The sequence below is a fragment of the Schistocerca serialis genome, chromosome 11 (assembly GCF_023864345.2).
Source record: "Schistocerca serialis cubense isolate TAMUIC-IGC-003099 chromosome 11, iqSchSeri2.2, whole genome shotgun sequence".
Lineage (NCBI taxonomy): Eukaryota > Metazoa > Arthropoda > Insecta > Orthoptera > Acrididae > Schistocerca > Schistocerca serialis.
Window position 1 is genome coordinate 125,501,339 of NC_064648.1, and position 22,359 is coordinate 125,523,697.

Consider the following 22,359-nt stretch of genomic DNA (forward strand, 5'->3'; position numbering starts at 1 on the left):
GTTTTTGTCTTTTCTGTTACCCAAAAAGCCCTTCACAATTGCTTTAAAAGAAGACCAAGCAGGTAATTGGATATCTGTGAGTTTGGTATCAAAGGTTGGATCTTTCAGAAATTTTCTTATTTGTGGTCCAACAAATATGCTGTAGCAGCACCACCATTTAGGATAGGGAAAGTTAATTTGTGCTATATTTGGAGCACAAGTTACACCCAGGTGCAGGCCGGATTGCAGTAAGTTACGTATACCAGCAGTTGCGAAGGTAAATAGAGGCCACGGGGGCGTAGAACTGAAAGTCCACTGGACTCGACGGTATACCAATTCGATTCTACACAGAGTACGCAAATGAACTTGACCCCCTTCTAACAGCCGTGTACTGCAAGTCTCTAGAGGAACGGAAGGTTCCAAATGATTGGAAAAGAGCACAGGTAGTCCCAGTCTTCAAGAAGGGTCGTCGTTGAGCAGATGCGCAAAACTATAGACCTATATCTCTGACGTGGCTCTGTTGTAGAACTTTAGAACATGTTTTTTGCTCATGTATCATGTCGCTTCTGGAAACCCAGAATCTACTCTGTAGGAATCAACATGGATTCCGGAAACAGTGATCGTGTGAGACCCAACTCGCTTTATTTGTTCATGAGACCCAGAAAATATTAGATACAGGCTCCCAGGTAGATGCTATTTTACTTGACTTCCAGACGGTGTTCGATACAGTTCCGCACTGTCGCCTGATAAACAAAGTAAAAGCCTACGGAATATCAGACCAGCTGTGTGGCTGGATTAAAGAGTTTTTAGCAAACAGTACGCAGCATGTTTTTCTTAATGGGGAGACGTCTACAGACATTAAAGTAACCTCTGGTGTGCCACAGGGGAGTGTTAGGGGACCATTGCTTTTCACAATATATATAAATGACGTAGTAGATTGTGTCAGAAGTTCCGTGCGGCTTTTCGCAGATGATGCTGTAGTATACAGAGAAGTTGCAGCATTAGAAAATTGTAGCAAAATGCGGGAAGATCTGCAGCGGATAGGCACTTGGTGCCGGGAGTGGCAACTGACCCTTAACATAGACAAATGTAATGTATTGTGAATACATAGAAAGAAGGATCCTTTATTGTATGATTATATGATAGCGGAACCAACGCTTGTAGCAGTTACTTCTGTAAAATATCTGGGAGTATGCGTACGGAATGATTTGAAGTGGAATGATCGTATAAAATTAATTGTTGGTAAGGCGTACCAGGTTGAGATTCATTGGGAGAGTCCTTAGAATATGTAGTCCATCAACAAAGGAGGTGGCTTACAAAACACTCGTTCGACCTATACTTGAGTATTGCTCATCAGTGTGAGATCTGTACCAGATTGGGTTGACAGAGGAGATAGAGAAGATCCAAAGAAGAGTGCACATTTCGTCACAGGGTTATTTGGTAACCGTGATAGCGTTATGGAGATGTTTAGCAAACTCAAGTGGCAGACTCTGCAAGAGAGGCGCTCTGCATCACAGTGTAGCTTGCTATCCAGGTTTCGAGAGGGTGCATTTCTGGATGAGGTATCGAATATATTGCTCCTCCCTACTTATACCTCCCAAGGAGGACAGAAATGCAAAATTAGAGAGATTCGACCGCGCACAGAGGCTTTCCGGCAGTCGTTCTTCCCGCGAACCATACGCGACTGGAACAGGAAAGGGAAGTAATGACAGTGGGACGTAAAGTGCCCTCAGCCACACACCATTTGGTGGCTTGCGGAGTATAAATGTAGATGTAAAACTGCCAGAGAGGGCACACACAGCATTTTCCATGGCGCAAGTCACAGGCAGAAGAGGACCACTGGCCAACCTAAGTGTTACACATTCATGACACGAAGTGGCGCACTTGGCAAAACAGAGGCACACAGCTGAGAATAAATAGGTGCTGTTTTCTCACGAGAGTCATTCAAGTGGGCAGCTCTCCCGGACAGCAGGGCGTGTCACACCGCCAGGCTACTCGCAGCAACAGATAGGGCTACAGCGTCCCAGTCCATGGCGGGTCGTCGGTTCGACCCTCTGAGGCCGACACGGGGTCCGCATCCAGCCAGTGGTAGGCCACTCTTCGGCTCGCTGCTGCGGGCAGTCGTCTCGACTCCTGACACGCGCCGGGGACTTCCGAGGCGAGGGCCACAGATTCAGACGCGAGATCGTGGGTGGTCATTGCCGCCGCAGCCGTCCTAAGGTAATCGGAACTCTGCAGCTGGCGTACGAGGCCAGCTCAACACAGCACATTGCACTGGGTTGCCGGGGTGGTGGTCTCAGCATTACGGGGCCCTGTGACGTGGACCGTGTTAAATGGAGCGCTGTAGTGGAAGCAAATAAATAATTTGTAAAGCTCTCACAAAGTTTTAATGCAGCACCTCCTGGCACTCATCCCACTACATTTGGTGTCAATATGCCACAGAAAATACAAAAATGCAGTCAGTGAAGCAGGCAGAAAGGAATACAAACGTCTCAAAAATGAGATCAACACGAAGTGCAAAATGGCTAAGCAGGGATGGCTAGAGGACAAATGTAAGGATGTAGAGGCTTATCTCATGAGGGGTAAGATAGACACTGCCTACAGGAAAATTAAAGAGACCTTTGGAGAAAAGAGAACCACTTGTATGAATATCAAGAGCTCAGATGGAAACCCAATTCTAAGCAAAGAAGAGAAAGCAGAAAGGTGGAAGGAGTATATAGAGGGTCTATACAGGGGCGATGTTCTTGAGGACAATATTATGGAAATGGAAGAGGATGTAGATGAAGATGAAATGGGAGATACGATACTGCGTGAAGGGTTTGACAGAGCACTGAAAGACCAGAGTCGAAACAAGGCCCCCGGAGTAGACAACATTCCATTAGAACTACTGAGAGCCTTGGGAGAGCCAGTCCTGACAAAACTCTACCATCTGGTGAGCAAGATGTATGAGACAGGCAAAATTCCCTCAGACTTCAAGAAGAAGATAATAATTCCAATCCCAAAGAAAGCAGGTGTTGACAGATGTGAAAATTACCGAACTATCAGTTTAATAAGTCACAGCTGCAAAATCTAACGCAAATTCTTTAGAGACTAATGGAAAAACTGGTAGAAGCCGACCTCGGGGAAGATCAGTTTGGATTCTGTAGAAATGTTGGAACACATGAGGCAATACTGACCCTACGACTTATCTTAGAAGATAGATTAAGGAAAGGGAAACCTACGTTTCTAGCATTTGTAGACTTAGAGAAAGCTTTTGACAATGTTGACTGGAATATTGTCTTTCAAATTCTGAAGGTGGCAGGGGTAAAATACAGGGAGCGAAAGGCTATTTACAATTTGTACAGAAACCAGATGGCAGTTATAAGAATCAAGGGGCATGAAAGGGAAGCAAAACATTTTAAAAATATCAAAAAGCATGATTCTAACTCCAGAAATAATAGTGGTCCTAAGACAAATTTCAAAGCTTTTATAATACATGCAGGGACAAATTCATTACGAAGCAACAGCCAGGAAGAAATAATAAAAGAAACAAGAAATGTAATTCGCTGTGCTAAAACTGTTTATGCAGTCTCAAGACTGATAATCAGTGGAATTTTACAAAGAAGATCAGTGAGTACTACTGCAGTAGCCACCAGAAAGATCGCGGGAGGCGCACATTGGCACGGCGCGTCACGGACGGTAGTTGCCGCAAGTAGAGTCCCGTCCATCAGAGGGCACGTGAGAATTCGGATGCGACCTCTGCCGGTGTAACAACAACAACAACAACAACTGAGGCAGCACGGGCCGTGCCCAGTGAGTTATCATCGAGCGTGCCTAGGGCACAGTCCCGGTCTACGCCAAGTGAAGTGCGACGTAAACGTGAAGTGTTATTACACAATTGGCGACGAGTAGGGTCGTTCTTTCGCGTGTTGTGTTGTTGTTCCAGTTTCGCAGCTTATCCGCAGCATGGAGGATTTTGTGCGGGTTTTGGTTGCGCAGCAGACGGAGCTCACGGCCACCATGAAACAAGTGCTTCTGGCGTTGCTCTCCATCCCGTCTGCTCCAGCGCCGTTCCCTCCTCCCTTTCCCCCGTATGACAAGACGGCGGAGGATTGGGACGCGTATGAACATCGCCTTCGGCAGCATTTCCAGGCGTTTCATGTTGCTGATGCGGAGGTATGTCGTGCTCTCTTCTTGTCTCGGATATCTCCCTTGCTGTATCAAGTTTTGCGGCAGCTAGCGCCGTTGCAGGAACCCTCGTCCTTGTATTTTGACGCACTGTGTTCATTGCTGTCTTCATATTATCGCCGCCGCACGCATGTTGTGGTGGCTAGGGTCGAGTTCTATCAATGCGAGAAGCAGCCCCATCAGTCTTACCGGGCGTGGGCAGCTACCCTGCACGGTCTTAGTCGCAAGTGTCATTTTGTCACGGAGCAGTCGCAAGAGTCGTATGCCCACGTTATGGTACGCGACGTCATTGTTCGTTCGGCCCCTGATAGGGAGGTCCGGCAATGGGCCCTGCAGTTAGAAGACCCTTCCCTCGAGGAAGTCCTGTCCATTGCTCAATCGTATGCAGTCTCTCACGCCGCCGGTCAACAGTTGGAAGCGTGGTGCGACGTCGCGGCAGTTCAGGGCGGCGCGGCCGCGTCCGGGGTGGACGACGTGCGAGCGGTACAATCCGGTCGTTACGGCCGCTCCCGCACGGCGCGTAAACAGAGTTCCGGCCACCGGCCCCTGTTACCGCCCTGTGTGTCGTGCTATATACATCACGATCGGTCAGAGTGCCCCCAGCGTTGGGCCGTTTGTCACAAATGTAATAAAAAAGGACACATTGCTAAAGTTTGCCGCTCGGCCTCGAAAGAATCGAAGGAAGCAGGTACAGAGGACACGGGCGTTGACATTCAGGAAGTTTCATCGGGCCAGGCTCCCGACTCATCGGCCCACAAACTCTTTATCGAGGTGTCAGTTCGGTCGCGCTGATTACAACTGCAAGTAGATACGGGCGCGGCAGTTTCTTTGATGAATGCACAAACTTACTGCGACCTCTGGTCGCCCCCGTTGGCGCCAGTTTACCGGTGTCTTTGCGGTTATGGTAAACAGTTCATTCCCCTACTGGGTCAATTCACTACCGACATGACTTACAAATCAGTCACTCGGCCTATTACTTTTATTGTTGTCAGTGCTGTGAGCTCCGCTAACCTTTTTGGCTTGGATGCCTTTCAAGCTTTCGGGTTTTCTATCACTGACACCGTACAGTTGGTCTCCGAAGACTTTCCCTATCAATCATTGGAATCTTTGATCTCAGACTTTCCAGATATCTTTGAGGAGGGCCTGGGGCGTGTTTCAGATTTTGAAGCTCACTTAACATTGAAGGCGTCGGCTCGCCCGCGTTTTCTATGCGCGAGGCAGATCCCCTTGGCTCTCCGCCCTCAGGTAAAGGAAGAGCTAGACCGGCTGACAGCCCTAGGGTTCGTTCTTCCCCTTTCTTCTAGTGAGTGGGCTTCACCCCTCGTTATTGTAAGGAAGCCCTCGGGAAAATTACGTCTTTGTGGCGATTTCAAGGCCACCATTAATTCCCAATTGGTGGTGGACACCTATCCTTTGCCTTGTGCTGATGAATAGTTCTCCGCCGTGGCGGGAGGCCAATATTTTTCGAAAATCGATCTTTCAGAGGCTTATCATCAGATACTACTTGATGAGGACGCCAAACGGCTGGCAGTCGTCAACACCCCATTTGGCCTTTACCAATATCAGCGGTTGGCCTTCGGAATATCCACTGTCCCGGCGATATTCCAGCGTTATCTCGAGCACGTCACGTCGACAATCGCTCATTGTATTAATTACCTGGATGACATAATTGTCACAGGCCGCAGCACGAAGGAACACTTGCACAAGCTTCGCACCCTCTTTCTCAAATTCAGGTCTGTGGGCTTGCATTCAACCTGCATAAATCAAACTTCTTCCAACCGTCCATTGAGTATGTGGGCTACACCATCTCTCAGCAAAGTGTCCAGCCACTAGGAAGTTTGGTCCAAGGTATCGTCGACCTTCCTCGGCCCGCTTCTCTGAAAGAGTTACAAGCTTTTTTAGGCAAGATACCCTGTTACCACCGGTTCATTCCCAGGGCTTCCACCATAGCCTGCCCCCTGTACTGCCTTCTGCGCAAGGGTGTTCCTTTTGATTGGTCGCCTGCATGCGAGCGAGCGTTCAACTCGTTGAAGGGCCTCCTCACGTCAGCGCCTTGTTTGGCTACTTTTGACCCCCATAAGCCATTGGTCCTGGCTACAGATGCTTCGCAGTATGGGGTGGGGGCGGTCCTGGCCCATCGCAATGCAGATGGTTCCGAGCAGCCACTGGCGTTTGCGTCTAAAACTCTTAGTCCCGCGCAGGCCCATTACTCCCAGGTGGAAAAAGAGGCTTTGGCCATTGTCTACACTGTTACCAAGTGCACCCTTTCTTGTATGGCACGAAGTTTCAGTTAATCACTGACCATAAGCCGTTAATATCGTTATTTGGCCCCGCCTCTGATTCCGGATAGGGCGGCCCACAGACTACAGCGCTGGGCCTTGTTCCTCTCTAAGTACCATTACGACATTCATTTTCGCCCTACTGGACAGCATGCCAATGCCGACGCTCTTTCCCCTCTTCCGGTGGGCCTGGATCCTACGTTCGATCGAGAAGAGATTATGTGTTTTCATTTGGATGTGGCGTCCCGCCAAGCGGTTGATGGCTTCCCGATCACTAGTTCTCGAGTCGCCAAGGAAACGGCAGCCAACCCGGTTCTCCGGCAAGTAGTTCGCCTCATTCAGCAGGGGTAGTTATCCCGCCCTCCGGGCCGGGCCTCGGACCCTCTTCGTAATTATTTTCTTCTACGGGACCGCCTCTCGGTCTTGGAAGGTGTTCTCCTTCTGGCTACTGATGATACAGCTCCTTGCGTGGTTGTTCCTGCAAGTTTACGACGGGAGGTCCTCACGTTATTACATGCGGGGCACTGGGGTGTTTCCCGTACTAAAACCTTGGCTCGCAGACATGTGTAATGGCCCAGTATTGACAGAGAAATTGAACACTTGGTGGCCGCCTGTTCCCAGTGTGTGAGCCAACAGGCATCTCCCAGGGCAGCATTCTCTTCCTGGCCACTGGCAACCCAAGCACGGGAACGTGTTCACATTGATTTTGTGGGCCCGTTTCTCAATGGCTTTTGGCTCATTGTCATTGATGCTTATTCCCGATTCCAGTATGTGGTTCGCTGCTCCTCAACCACTTCAGAAGTTGAAATCCAGGCACTAGCAAAAATCTTTTCTGTGGAAGGGCTGCCAATCACCCTGGTCTCTGACAATGGACCGCAGTTTATTTCGCAGACCTTCCAGGATTTTTGTAGGCGCTTCGGTATTCGGCACGTTTGCTCTCCCCCCTTCCATTCACAATCGAATGGGGAAGCCGAGCGCATGGTGCGCACATTTAAGATGCAAATTAAAAAGTATGTGCACGAATTTCCTGCGGAGGAGGCATTGAGGTTTTTCCTGACGGCATACTGGACCACACCAATGGGCGAACGTAGCCCCGCAGAGCTCCTCCATGGGCGCCAACCTAGGACTCTGCTGCACCTCCTCCGGCCTGGTCCTCGCCAGTCTTCGCAAAATGGAGTACCTGGCTTTCCACTGGGTATGTCGGTCTGGGCACGTGGGTTTGGTCGCAATCCACTTTGGATACCGGCGGTGGTCCTGTGCCGAAATGGCCGCCGGCTCTATACCTTGCAGGCAGGGGACCGGGTGGTACGTCGTCACCAAAATCAGCTACATCCACGTTTGGGCACCCACCCTCCGCCCTCTCGGACACTGGCTTCCCCATTGCCGGAACCCGTGTCAGTTTCTCAGGGGACGTTACCGCCTCTCCCCGCTGTGACTCTGCCGCACTGCGATCGTTCTCAGCCTTGGCAGCCTCCAGTAGCTCCAGCACCGGCATTGCCATCGTTCGAGATGCCCCAGCGAGAGCCGGCCCCCCTCGCAGGCCCGGTTTCTCAGGAGGCCGGTTCACCTGTGGTCATCCCTTCCCCATCGTCCCCGCCACTGTGTCTTGCCCCTCCCGAGGTGGCACAGGATGCGAAGTTCGACAGCTTTTCGCCCGTTCTGTCCCGGGCTCCGGTGGTGGGACGACGGGGGCCTCTTCGTGTGGGTCACTTGCAGCCGTATTCGAAGGTTCCGGCTCGAGGATTGGCAGATCCCCTCGACTCCAGCCTTCCAATGGATGTGGAGGTCATCGCTCCTGCCCGATGCTCCACCTTCCGATGCAGTGGCTCACAGTGGCTTCACCCCCCGAAGGAGGAGGAGTGCAGTAGCCACCACTCAGTAGCCCAGTGAGTTATCATCGAGTATGCCTAGGGCACAGTCCCGGTCTACGCCAAGTGAAGTGCGACGTAAATATGAACAGTGTTACTACAAATACTCATATAAACAATTTAAACAGTGGCATTAGGGAACAGTGCGATGAACTTGGTGCAATTTTCGTTGGCCCAAACAAATTCCTGAGTACAAATGTCTGGCTAGGGATGGTGTTCATTTAAATAGACTTGGTTCAATGACTTTTATTAAAATGCTCGTTGATATTTGTAAAATAATTAAAAATAAGGGGAACTGATGCTGTATGTAGGGGGTGACAAATCAAAAATCTCTTCTCTATATAAAAATCGTGAAAGTAATCTAAATGTAGAAGCTTCTCAAGGATTTTTGGAGCCTCACCTGGTCGCAGAACAGGACATGACACAGAATATGACTAAAAAACTTTCTCATATTAACAAAACATTAACTGTGATGCAAGTGAATTTATGTAGCATTAGGAATAAATTGTTGGAACTGGAGCATTTCTGCATTGATTAGAAGTAGATGTTGTTTGTGTATCAGAGCACTGGCTGAGGAGTAATGAAGTAGATTGCTTTATTCCTCAAGGATATGTTGCTGCAGATGTAATGTGTCGGGAAGTAAAAAAAAGTGGGGGGCAGGCATTTTTGTTAAAGAGGGGACAGTATTCAGAATAATTGATATTAGCTCATAGTGTTTCGAAATGGATGGGGAATTCACCTGTGTAAATCTTGTGGATCATAACCTAATTATTGTAAGTCTCTACAGATCACCAAGTGGTCACATGTGTGTTTTCTTTGAGAAATTTGAATTAATAATGGAAAAGTTGTTAAAATCTAAATCAAAAATTGCTATCTGTGGGGACTTCAATATAGAAATGGGAAATGATTGTGAGCAAGACACAAAGGGTTTTTTCAACCTCCTCAGAATGTTCAATCTATATTGTAGCAATAGAAATGCCACACGTGATGGAGCATGTATAGATAACATCGTTGTTAACTTTGATAGGGATTTGTACACTGTCAGTATGGCAGGTGGGGATTTGCAGATCATGATCCAATACTCCTCACACTCAGCCAAAACAAAACTGAAGGACTCCCCTCCAACACAGGTGCCAATGCTAAGGAAAAGGTAATGTGGGTTAGAGGGCAGAAGGAAGAAGTAGTACACTAGTTCATTCAGAAACTCAGAGACATTAAGTGGGACTGTATATACAACTGTCAAGTGGGAATAAATAAAACTGAAACTGCTTTTGAGAACTTCATTAAAATTTATTTAGATTTGTGGTATTCTTGTTCTCCTCTTATGAAAACCAATCATAAAAGCCAACCTATAAAGAAAAACATTAAGTGATATACAGATGAACATACCAATACGAGGGAAAATATGTTATTGTTGTACCACATGTACAAAAATTCTCTTAAAGATGGAATGGAGAAGAAAGATGAATTGTACAAAGCATATCTTGAATGTAAGAGAACCTACAGAACTAAGCTTAGAATTGCAAAAAGAACAGCATATGAAAGATACATTGGAGGGGCTACTAATAAGTGCAAAGCTGCATGGAATGTTGTTGCACAAGAGCATTGCAGGATTGATGAACATAGCATAGCTCTTGACCCGGATAAAGTTAATCGTTTTCTCATGGACTCTGTAAGTGATATTAGCAACAAAATTGAAACAACAACCACTAATGCAAGTGATCTACTGAAGCAACAACAACCTGCAAACAATACCTTTAAATAGAGGATAATCACACCCACTGAGATTACAAAGGTAGTGCCAAAGTTCTCAAACTCGAAGAGCATGGACTACTCTTGGTTGTCCAATTACATAATTAAAAAAACAGTGCATATAATTAGTGAACCATTGGCCTTTCTGTTTAATAGGTGTCTAGAGTTTGGAGTCTATCCTACAACTCTAAAAATATCGAAAGTTATCCCAGTGTATACAAAAGGAGACAAACATGATCTCAAAAATTACCGACCAGTTTCAATAGTTCCCATTTTCTCGAAAATACACTCCTGGAAATTGAAATAAGAACACCGTGAATTCATTGTCCCAGGAAGGGGAAACTTTATTGACACATTCCTGGGGTCAGATACATCGCATGATCACACTGACAGAACCACAGGCACATAGACACAGGCAACAGAGCATGCACAATGTCGGCACTAGTACAGTGTATATCCACCTTTCGCAGCAATGCAGGCTGCTATTCTCCCATGGAGACGATCGTAGAGATGCTGGATGTAGTCCTGTGGAACGGCTTGCCATCCCATTTCCACCTGGTGCCTCAGTTGGACCAGCGTTCGTGCTGGACGTGCAGACCGCGTGAGACGACGCTTCATCCAGTCCCAAACATGCTCAATGGGGGACAGATCTGGAGATCTTGCTGGCCAGGGTAGTTGACTTACACCTTCTAGAGCACGTTGGGTGGCACGGGATACATGCGGACGTGCATTGTCCTGTTGGAACAGCAAGTTCCCTTGCCGGTCTACGAATGGTAGAACGATGGGTTCGATGACGGTTTGGATGTACCGTGCACTATTCAGTGTCCCCTCGACGATCAACAGTGGTGTACGGCCAGTGTAGGAGATCGCTCCCCACACCATGATGCCGGGTGTTGGCCCTGTGTGCCTCGGTCGTATGCAGTCCTGATTGTGGCGCTCACCTGCACGGCACCAAACACGCATACGACCATCATTGGCACCAAGGCAGAAGAGACCCCCACGCTGAAGACGACACGTCTCCATTCGTCCCTCCATTCACGCCTGTCGCGACACCACTGGAGGTGGGCTGCACGATGTTGGGGCGTGAGCGGAAGACGGCCTAACGGTGTGCGGGACCGTAGCCCAGCTTCATGGAGACGGTTGCAAATGGTCCTCGCCGATACCCCAGGAGCAACAGTGTCCCTAATTTGCTGGGAAGTGGCGGTGCGGTCCCCTACGGCACTGCGTAGGATCCTACGGTCTTGGCGTGCATCCGTGCGTCGCTGCGGTCCGGTCCCAGGTCGACGGGCACGTGCACCTTCCGCCGACCACTGGCGACAACATCGATGTACTGTGGAGACCTCACGCCCCACGTGTTGAGCAATTCGGCGGTACGTCCACCCAGCCTCCCGCATGCCCACTATACGCCCTCGCTCAAAGTCCGTCAACTGCACATACGGTTCACGTCCACGCTGTCGCGGCATGCTACCAGTGTTAAAGACTGCGATGGAGCTCCGTATGCCACGGCAAACTGGCTGACACTGACGGCGGCGGTGCACAAATGCTGCGCAGCTAGCGCCATTCGACGGCCAACACCGCGGTTCCTGGTGTGTCCGCTGTGCCGTGCGTGTGATCATTGCTTGTACAGCCCTCTCGCAGTGTCCGGAGCAAGTATGGTGGGTCTGACACACCGGTGTCAATGTGTTCTTATTTCAATTTCCAGGAGTGTATTTGAATCTCTTATTTATAACCAACTACACTACTACTTTGAGTCACATAACTTACTCTCTAATAGTCAATTTGGCTTCCGCAAGGGAAGAAATACCACCACTGCTGTTCTTTCAATTGTGAATGAAGTAATAACAGCCTTCGAGAATAAAAATAAAGCCTCACTTCTTTTATGTGATTTAAGTAAGGCATTTGACTGCATTTCTCACGATATCTTACTTGCTAAACTCAAATTCTATGGCGTACAAGACTCTGCATTGGCAGTAATTGAATCCTACCTAAACAATAGGCAGCAGTTTGCCTCTGTCAGAAACAGAGACTCACAATTGCTAGAAGTTAAGACAGGAGTCCAACAAAGTTCTGTCCTTGGGCTCTTCTTTTTTATAATTCCAGTCAATGATTTACCACATTGTATCCCCAATACTGTTATTTGTTATGCTGATGACACAACTTTGCTTGCTCAGCACGAGTACATATCAGTTCTGCAAGATATGATGCAAGATGGACTGGAAGCAGCACTAAATTGGTTCTCATCAAATACACTGCTTTGCAATCCTGATAAAAACCAACAGATTATACTAGGATTGTCAAAAGAGGTAGAGATGAAAGCAGTTACAACTCTAGGAATTCATGTAGACTCTAAGTTAACGTGGGAAACACACATCAACCATACCTGCGCAAAATTGTCTCGAGTTACGTATTTAATGTGGAAACTGAGGAGCATGGTGACAAAAGAATATTTAAGAGTTATTTATTTTGGACTGCTGATATGGGGACACTCTCTTCACATCACTGAAGTTCTAAAAATTCAGAAGAAAGTGATAAGGGCAATGAGCAATTCTGGTAGATCAGAGCACTGCCAGCCACTGTTCATTCAGCTGAAAATATTAACAGTTATTAATCTTTATATATACACCTCAGCATTGTATGCAAAATACAATATAGCAGATTTTGAAATGAGGGAAAACGTACACCACCATAATACCAGAGGCAAAACAAAATTAGACATACCTAGGCACAGGCTGACAAGAACAGGGAATTCCCATCTAATCAATAGTCTAAAAATATTTAATAAACTTCCATTTTCCTCTTGGTTGGCTCACATAAATAGCTTCAGGAGCAAGCTACCAAATTGGTTACTAATCAATCCTTTTTACAATATAGCAGAATTTATGAATATAAAATCAATCGACATTAATTTTTAAGGATTTCATTATGTGATGTCACTGAATGTATTTAGCTTATGTTATGGTGTGTGTTATCATCTATGGGCACTATTTGCAATGCTCATTTAGCTTTAAGGTACAATTCAAGGAAAATGTTATTATCTCCATGAAAATTGCCTATTCCACCTCAGGTGGTCAATGGTGAATAAAGAATCTGAATCTGAGTCTGAAGGAAGTGAGACAGGTTTGTAGCCTCTCCCCGATGTTATTCAATCTGTGTATTGAGCAAGCAGTAAAGGAAACTAAAGAAAAGTTCGGAGTAGGTATTAAAATCCATGAAGAATAAATAAAAACTTTGAGATTCGCCGATGACTTTGTAATTCTGTCAGAGACAGCAAAGGACTCAGAAGAGCAGTTGAACGGAATGGACAGTGTCTTGAAAGGAGGGTATAAGATTAACATCAACAAAAGCAAAACGAGGATAATGGAATGTAGCAGAATTAAGTCGCGTGATGCTGAGGGAATCAGATTAGGAAATGAGACACTTAAAGTAGTAAAGGAGTTTTGCTATTTGGGGAGCAAAATAACTGATGATGGTTGAAGTAGAGAGGATATAAAATGTAGACTGGCAATGGCAAGGAAAGCGTTTCTGAAGAAGAGAAATTTGTTAACATCGATTATTGATTTAAGTGTCAGGAAGTCGCTACTGAAAGTATTTGTATGGAGTGTAGCCATGTGTGGAAGTGAAACATGGACGATAAATAGCTTAGACAAGAAGAGAATAGAAGCTTTCGAAATGTGGTGCTACAGAAGAATGCTGAAGATAAGGTGGGTAGATCACATAACTAATGAGGAGGTATTGAATAGGATTGGGGAGCAGAGGAGCTTGTGGCACAACTTGACTAGAAGGGATCGGTTGGTAGGACATGTTCTGAGGCATCAAGGAATCACCAATTTAGTACTGGAGGGCAGCGTGGAGGGTAAAAATTGTAGAAGGAGACCAAGAGATGAATACACTAAGCAGATTCAGAAGGATGTAGGCTGCAGTAGGTACTTGGAGATGAAGAAGCTTGCACAGGATAGAATAGAATGGAGAGCTGCATCAAACCAGTCTATTTGGCGTCTGATAATTTGTAGATCTTCTAGCTCTCCTCTCCACATAAAAAACAAACAATTAAACATCAAAACAGAAGAACAGCAAAAAGCAAAATACCTAAAATGAAAAATAAAAAAAAAACTTTAAAAACTCAAAAATGGTTTGTGCTAGAATATTTTGAAAGGTATATTCATATTCTACACACCAAAATACATACTAGTTGATGTATCACATCCCAGAAGCAAAATGGTTGTTGACTAGTGTTATTAGGGTACTGCTAACTGGAAGAATGAATGGCTAGAATATATTGAATACATTTGTGGGAAATAATTAATTAAAAATGGCTCATCTTCAGAATACCAATCTTTAATCAGGCAATTAAAGATAATAATTGTAAATTGACAGAACAGCTAGTCACCTTATTAAACTGCCCCCACCTCCACTTTCATCCAGTAAGTGTGACATTGATGACACATTTATTTAAATTAACAGAGTGGAGACTGGCCACTTAGAAGAATCTTGGGTCTGGGAAGCTGGCCCTTTATGCCATTTTTTAATAGTTATTGGCACATATGTTATTGATGTATCTTAAAAAGTAATACATAGCAAAAAATGATCAAGCTTCAAGATTTATTTACCATATTGCTTATAACAGCTATTTTGAATCTCTTATTAGATATGGTATAGTTTTCAAGTTCAAGCAGTGTATCTCAAATAGTTAAATTGCATAATAAAATTGTCAGATACATGTGTACTGCACAGCAAACAGAGTCTTGTCACCATTATTTCAGAAACTGTTCGTTTCACATATGTTTATGAAATTATGATCTTCCTACACAGCAGACAAAAACTGTTTGAGGAGAGCCATTTTAACCACACCTATAACATGAGAAATAAAACTAATTTTATGCTACCCAAACACCCCTTGAAATCATATGCACGGAATCCACAGTATATGGGGATGACAATATATAACGAGTTCATGGGGAAAAACATATTTAATATAAAGACAAAAATTTTAAAAACAAGGCTTCAACAGGTTCTGTGGGAGAAATGCTACTATTCAATACAAGAATTCATAGAGGAGGAAATGATAATTTGAGCAAGGGGTAATTAAGTGTTAGATTTTATTGTATGTATACATAACAAAACTGTATTATTATTACGCTGTTTGTTAATATCAGTTGTTCTGTGTTTATAGAGAAATTTTACTGCAATTTTGATGTGTCTCCTGTACCTGAATCACATGATTTAGACTGACCTACCTCATCTGTTGACTGACAGAGGCCGCCAGTAGTTGAAGAGGGCCGTAATGTGTAATAGGCAGACATCTATCCAGACCATCACACAGGAATTCCAAACTGTGTCAGGATCCACTGCAAGTACTATGACAGTTAGGCAGGAGGTGAGAAAACTTGGATTTCATGGTCGAGCAGCTGCTCATAAGCCACACATCATGCTGGCAAATGAGAAATGACACCTCGCTTGGTGTAAGGAGCGTAATCACTGGACGATTGAACAGTGGAAAAACATTGTGAGGAGTGATGGATCATGGTACACAATGTGGCAATCCGATGGCAGGGTGGCACTGAATGTAGTTTTCAGAAATAAAAACCTTTTTCAATCATCTTCATTGGCTTTTTTACAATTCACCTGTCAAATCAGGGAGTCAACTCTACCCCACCTTGTATATACTAGGTGGTTATAATTAAAGTGCCATCAACTCACAGAGGTCCAATGTGGGCTGTAATTATCGTATGACAACAAAACTTGCTAGATATTCTAATGTTTTTATGTGGAACCGATTTACACTGGAAACAAATTAGCTCTAATTTTGGCTACCAGATGTGCATCTGGTGCTGTGAAGGCAAGAAAGACATATAGAAATGTTCCTGTATGTAATGGATTAGGAACAGGGTAAGGGCAGAAAAGGTCAGACAAGTCAGAAAGGCATAATGTTGATGTTGTTATTAACTGCCACTTACAAAATGTGTTCAATATGAGCACTGGAAACATCAACAAGATTCCATTCAGTGCCAGATTTGCATCTGTTGGCCAAAATTTAAACAAACTTTTTTCCAGCACAGATCAATTCTGCATTAACGCAGTAGCATATCAACCAAATTTTGCTGCCATATGATAATTACAGCTCACATTGGACTCCCATGAGTAGCAGCACTTTAATTATAATAATGTGGTACAAGCAAGGAGTGAATATTATTTACAGGAATGATTAGTGTTTTTATGAATATTGTTATCTATTTCACTGGTGTATGAAAAAAAGAGACAACTCCTAGCACTGATGGGGACCACAACACGGTTGGCTACAGAGATGGTGATATCAGGTGGGCAGTGAATAAACCATCCACCATAACACTTGAGAGGAGCAAAGCTCGACCAGAATATTATATTAATCATGAATTAACTTGACATATGATATTATAATGGGATGTATTGTAAGGGGGTCAAAGTGTTATTCATTTTGGCCTAGTTAAAAAGTTTGGGACTGACTAATGTCTGACAGTTGGAGAGGATTTGGATCCAGCAAGCGTCACATTTCTGTAGCATTTCCAATGTAATACATGCCAAACTGTAATACTTTGTCCATCCAGAGTTTCAATGGTTAACATGTGAACTCAATAATTTATCTATCTTAGTTTCAGAATGAGAGTAGTTTAGATAGATCACATCTGAAGTGGAAATGTTAAATTTTGTTTGATATCTTAAAAGTGATGCCATCAGTCAGGAATCATTTTTGTTATACTATTTTCTAGGACATCTACGAGGTAAGTGCAATAGGTAGAAGTGGGAATAGAATTTTTATGTTGTTCAGAAAGCTAAACTGCAGCTGTAAGTAAAAGAAGTAATAAATGTGTTGTTTAAACGATTATGGAAAATCTCATATGAGATGTGAAACAAATACTAACAAAGAGATAGAGGGGCTGGCCAGTACTTACCTCAGCTTAGTACAGCCGATAGATACACATAAAACAGAACTGAAAATTTACGTTCCTAGCTTTCGGAATAAATGTTCCTTCATCGGGGAGGAGAGAGGGGAAAGAAAGGGAAGAAGGGAAAGGAGATTCAGTTACTCACAACCCAGGTTATGAAGCAACAGGGAAAGGAAAATAGGGAGGGTAGCAAGGATGGAGGCATGGTTGTCAGAGGGAAGCCAAAGATGGAATAAGGAAAATAGGGAGGGTAGCAAGGATGGAGGCATGGTTGTCAGAGGGAAGCCAAAGATGGAATATCTTTGGCTTCCCTCTGACAACCATGCCTCCATCCTTGCTACCCTCCCTATTTTCCTTTCCCTGTTGCTTCATAACCTGGGTTGTGAGTAACTGAATCTCCTTTCCCTTCTTCCCTTTCTTTCCCCTCTCTCCTCCCCGATGAAGGAACATTTGTTCCGAAAGCTAGGAACGTAAATTTTCGGTTCTGTTTTATGTGTATCTATCGGCTGTACTGAGCTGAGGTAAGTACTGGCCAGCCCCTCTATCTCTTTGTTAGTAAATGTGTTGTTTGTTTAAAATAGAAAAGACGAATCTTTAATATTTAAATAGCAACCCTGAAAATTTTATCACTGAATTCTTAAGTGATGTGGACTAACATTTATATTCTAGACTCATTCTAACAGCAGAAAAAAAAAGTGTTTGACATTATTACAGTTATGAGCCTATATAGAATAAAATACTAAAGAACAGATTTGAATTTGCCCACTATAATTTGGTTTAATTAGAAAGATAACAAAAGTGTGGAAAGATAAGTATGACTAAGTATGTGTTTTTATATGCAAAGAAAATGTTTATTTATGAAATGCTAATGATTTAACCTCTGGTAAAGAATCCCCTGGAATATTTCATAGTATTACAGCAAAATAGTTTCATTTAAATATTGGTAATAAGTCATATGAAGAATTATCTTAGACCAACTAATCATTATAATGAAACCTGTGCCAACAAATTGGAGAAGTGTCAAGCACAATGATGCAGTATTGCATCTATAATTTTTAACTTTTCATGAACCTAATTACAGCAAGACATCAGCAGCAGAACTATGGAGGACTTTCAATAACTGCTGTGGGACATCACACTAATATGTAACTCATTGAATACGCTGAATTCAATCATACAAAGATGTAATTTCAGATGATTAAATGAAAAGGTGCCACCTTTAGTTAGAGATACACTAAGATTTCTGTACTTCATTCTTGTAAGCACCAGCAAACCCCCAGTTTTTTTAAAGAATCAAACTCCCATGAATAAAAAAACTTCAAACATCTGATTAATTTATAGATGGGTTAATGTATTAAATATTTATCTTTAAACAAATAAGTGAAAAAAATTAGGAAAGGTTTGAAATTATGCTTGAAGTTTGATGGTAGACACCAAGTGCTCTCATTATGAAACACTAGATGAATATAAACTGGGTAATTTGTGTTCCATTTTAAGCAAAACCTAGGTTTCGATCTATTTCAATGTTTATGATGTCATATTTCCTGAACTATGAGTTAACTTGCTAGAAGCACTTCCAGCTATTTTTACTTTTCTGTTTGTGTTCCTTGCTATCCCTACAGTCAATGTCTTGAACTGCCCTAAATGTAAAAGCTCATCAACTTGTTCTATGTCCTTGTTCTTAATTTGTACTGTCTTTGAACCTCACCCAGCGTATGCTTATTGATCTCTACATCTGGAACCTTTAAGTTACTTTGACTTGTTTTGAACTGCACAGACTATTGATTAAACTTTTCACTATGAGCCAGCCTGTTTCATTCTTCTCCTGATTGTCTCTGGCGTGGATGTATTTGGATTCATCTATGATGTTCCTGACAGCCCAGATGAGTAATTAGCTGAGGTTGGACCATCATGTGGATAAGTTAAACAAAAAGCTCAAATCTGCTTCCTTTGCACTTAGAAATGTTTCTCACTGTGTTGATCTGAAGACAAGATTGCTAGCATATTTTCACTCACTTCTCTCCTATGGCATTATCCTCTGGGGACCTGCAGCACAGGTGAAAAAAGTGTTTGTCCTACATAAGTGTCCAAAAGGAATATTGTGTAAAATAGATATCCGAACTTCTTGCACAAGCCAATTCAGGGCTCCAGGGTTCTCACACTTACAAGACAGTACATTTTGGTATTCGTGATTAATAACAAGAATGAACTGAGATTGAATTCTGCAGTTCACAACAACAATAACAGAAATCAAACAATTGTTAAATTCCTTCCTGGATTTTCCATTTTTTAGAAGTAGAAATCATTTCCATATAGAACATGCACTCCTCTTGTGTCTTGAGAATGCAGTTTTATATTCTGGTGAAAATGTTTGTAACGGAAGTTTGAAAATCCCCAAATGTTTAGAAGCAATTTAAAAGAATAAGTCCAGAATAAAACTTTCACTCTCTTGTTACCCAAACATGACTCACGACCTGCCCTCACAGTGTTACTTCCACCAATACATCTCCTACCTTCCAAGCTCCTGTTAAACTTGCAGGGCTTGCACACCTGGAAGAAAGGATACTGTGGAAATCTGGCTTAGACACAGCCTGGGGGACTGTTTCCAGAATGAAATTTTCACTGTACAGTGGAGTGTGTGATGATATGAAACTTTCTGGCAGATTAAAACTGTGTGCCAGGCCAGGACTCGAACACAGGAAGGGTAGGAGGCGAGGTACTGGTGGAAGTAAAGCTGTGAGGGGGTCGGGTCATGTGTTGTGCATGGGTAGCTTAGTCGGTAGAGCACTTGTCTGTGAAAAGGTCCTGGGTTTGAGTCACAATCTGGCACAGTTTTAATCCACCAGGACCTTTCATATCAGTGCACACTCCACAGCAAAGTGAAAATTTAAATCTGGAAACAGTTCCCCAAGCTGCAGCTAAGCCATGTGTCCACAACATCCTTTCATCCAGGAGTGTTAGTCCTGCAAGTTTCGCAGGAGAAGTTCACTGAAGTTTGGAAGGTAGGAGACGAGGTACTGACAGAAGTAAAGCTGTGGTGGTGGACTGTGAGTCATGCTTGGGCAGCTCAGACAGTAGGTCACTTGCCTGTGAAAGGCAAAGGTCCTGGGTTTGAGTCCTCGTCAGCACATAGTGTTAATCTGCCAGGAAGTTTCAAAAGAATAACTCATTATCCACTACTTCTCCAACATATCTGAAGAACTTGAACTCAAGACTGTAAATTCTGTGTACTTCCAATATTTCTTTGCCAGTACATTGATGGCTGGTAGTTGAAATATGCTCACTATTTTTATATACTTGAATTTAGCATATTTCGTGACAGTATTCACTTTTCCGTGAAATGTTTACAAGATGATATTTGACTTTTCTATGTTGGCTTCAGTCGTCTAGTGAAAGTATGATTCCGCAATGCTGTTTCGTCGTCTGCAGAAATGATCTGGTTCAATGCATTTGCCTCATTTTTGGTGCTTCAAATACCATTTCTTCTAATGTGGTTCCTTCTTGATGTTTATATAAAAAAAGTAGTAACATAATTCATTTTTACTGTTCACTTGCAAATTATTATAACGGCAACCTGCACATTGTTCCACTGTCACACACACCGAGAGTTCACTGCCGACTGACTACGGTCAAAGACGACTCCAGCGTCAAAGACATTTCACACAACACACAAGCTTCCACTTGTAACCAGTCTCTTTGATATTCTTCATCACATCTACTAATATTAATCAATATGCTGTCACTCTCGAACATATAAGCAAATTAGCATAAAATAAGGCAAATTACAATTCACAAAAAAAATATTCTGGCAAAAATATAAGAAAACATTTACAATCTCCCTCATTAGATTTGGTATCAACAAGTCCGGTAGAAAATAACACATCTCCTAGATCCATTACATAGTCATCTGTGTAAAGATAAAATGATTTGTCTGTAGTACAGTTTTAGATGAAAACAGCAGTTCACTATTGTAGGAGGGGAAATAGTTTGTTTCAATGTAAGTGTTTTTCTCCTAACATAAGCATGCAAAGTAATCTAGAAGTAATCACCGTAACCATGAGCCTTGAGTATATTAGCAATAGTCATAATTTGTTGTCAGTATGCTTTACAACAGTAGCCAGCTGTGACTGCATCTGTTAATGTATTAATTGACTCATTCCACATCACTGAAGGCTCTCTTTCATTATGGCATTGATGGCACGTGGTGCAAATGTATAAGTAAATGGACAATAATCATTTATACATTAAATGAATGATGTCATCATTTTTACCTTTTCTGTATGAAAACCAGTTACAATACAAATGAGATAAGATTTTAAAAAATGCCATGCACAGAATAAATTAAATAAATAACCATATTAAAACCAGCCCTTATTTTCAAAATTACAACTTTTGAAAATAAGAGATATGTGAATTGTATACAACAGCCCAGTTACAGTGAGAATGTCCAAGAGGAAAGTCACTGAAAATTATTGCAAGCTCCATTACTCACTTGCTCACAGCCTCTACGGGGGAATGGCCGTCGAAGAAACCCCAGTATATGGAAGCCGCAGAAGGGGCTGTGTCTCCTTCTTTGATCTCGTTCATTATCTGCGTCAGCCTGACAAATGAGTCGTCATTGCACTTCATCACGTATTGTGCGAGAGCCTTATTATCTGCCCATACGAACGCCTTCAGCACCTGCAAAGGAAAAATTCATTTAGCTCTCAATGAATGCAAACTGGCACAAAAAGACTAAACAATGATAGCATCACTACTGACAGAAAATGAACATTATGGTAAAGAGCTCTTCCCCTTTTCTGGTATTCCTTTTCTACATTGTGTGGTCATAAGATCCGTTCAGGAGAGGGTAAAATGAAAACTGACACACTGAAGTGTATTTATCAGTAGTTTGGTGCGATTCTTGTATAAAACAATTTCATTTTGCTTGCCACACCAAAATTTGGCAAAACCTCAAGCTTTCAACAATCACCTGCACCTGATACGATAGCTCCATATTTAGCAATTATATACAACCACTCGCTCACACAAAGATTCGTACCTAAAGACAGGAAAATTGCTAAGTCACACCAATACCCAAAAAGGGAAGTAGGCGTAATCCTCTGAATTACCGACCCATATCACTAACGTCGATTTGCGGTAGAGTTTTGGAACATATACTGTGTTCGAACATTATGAAGTACCTAGAAGAAAACGATTTATTTACACATAGTTAGCACGGATTCAGAAAATATCATTCTTGTGAAACACAATTAGCTCTTTATACTCATGAAGTAATGAGTGCTATTGACAGGGGCTGTCAAATTGATTCCATATTTTTAGATTTCCAGAAGGCTTTCGACACCGTTCCTCACAACCGTCTTCTAACCAAATTGCATGCATATGGAATATAGC

General features: G+C 43.2%; 1 protein-coding gene across 1 annotated transcript in view; it reads right to left on the reverse strand.

Annotated features, from left to right (window-relative positions):
* LOC126426526 (beta-1,3-galactosyltransferase 6-like) overlaps positions 1–22,359 on the reverse strand; it is a 61,437-nt gene that overhangs the window by 27,959 nt on the left and 11,119 nt on the right. Inside the window, exon 3 of the mRNA XM_050088430.1 lies at positions 21,458–21,645. Coding sequence (XP_049944387.1) covers positions 21,458–21,645 — 188 coding nt within the window. The remainder of the gene's footprint in view (positions 1–21,457; positions 21,646–22,359) is intronic.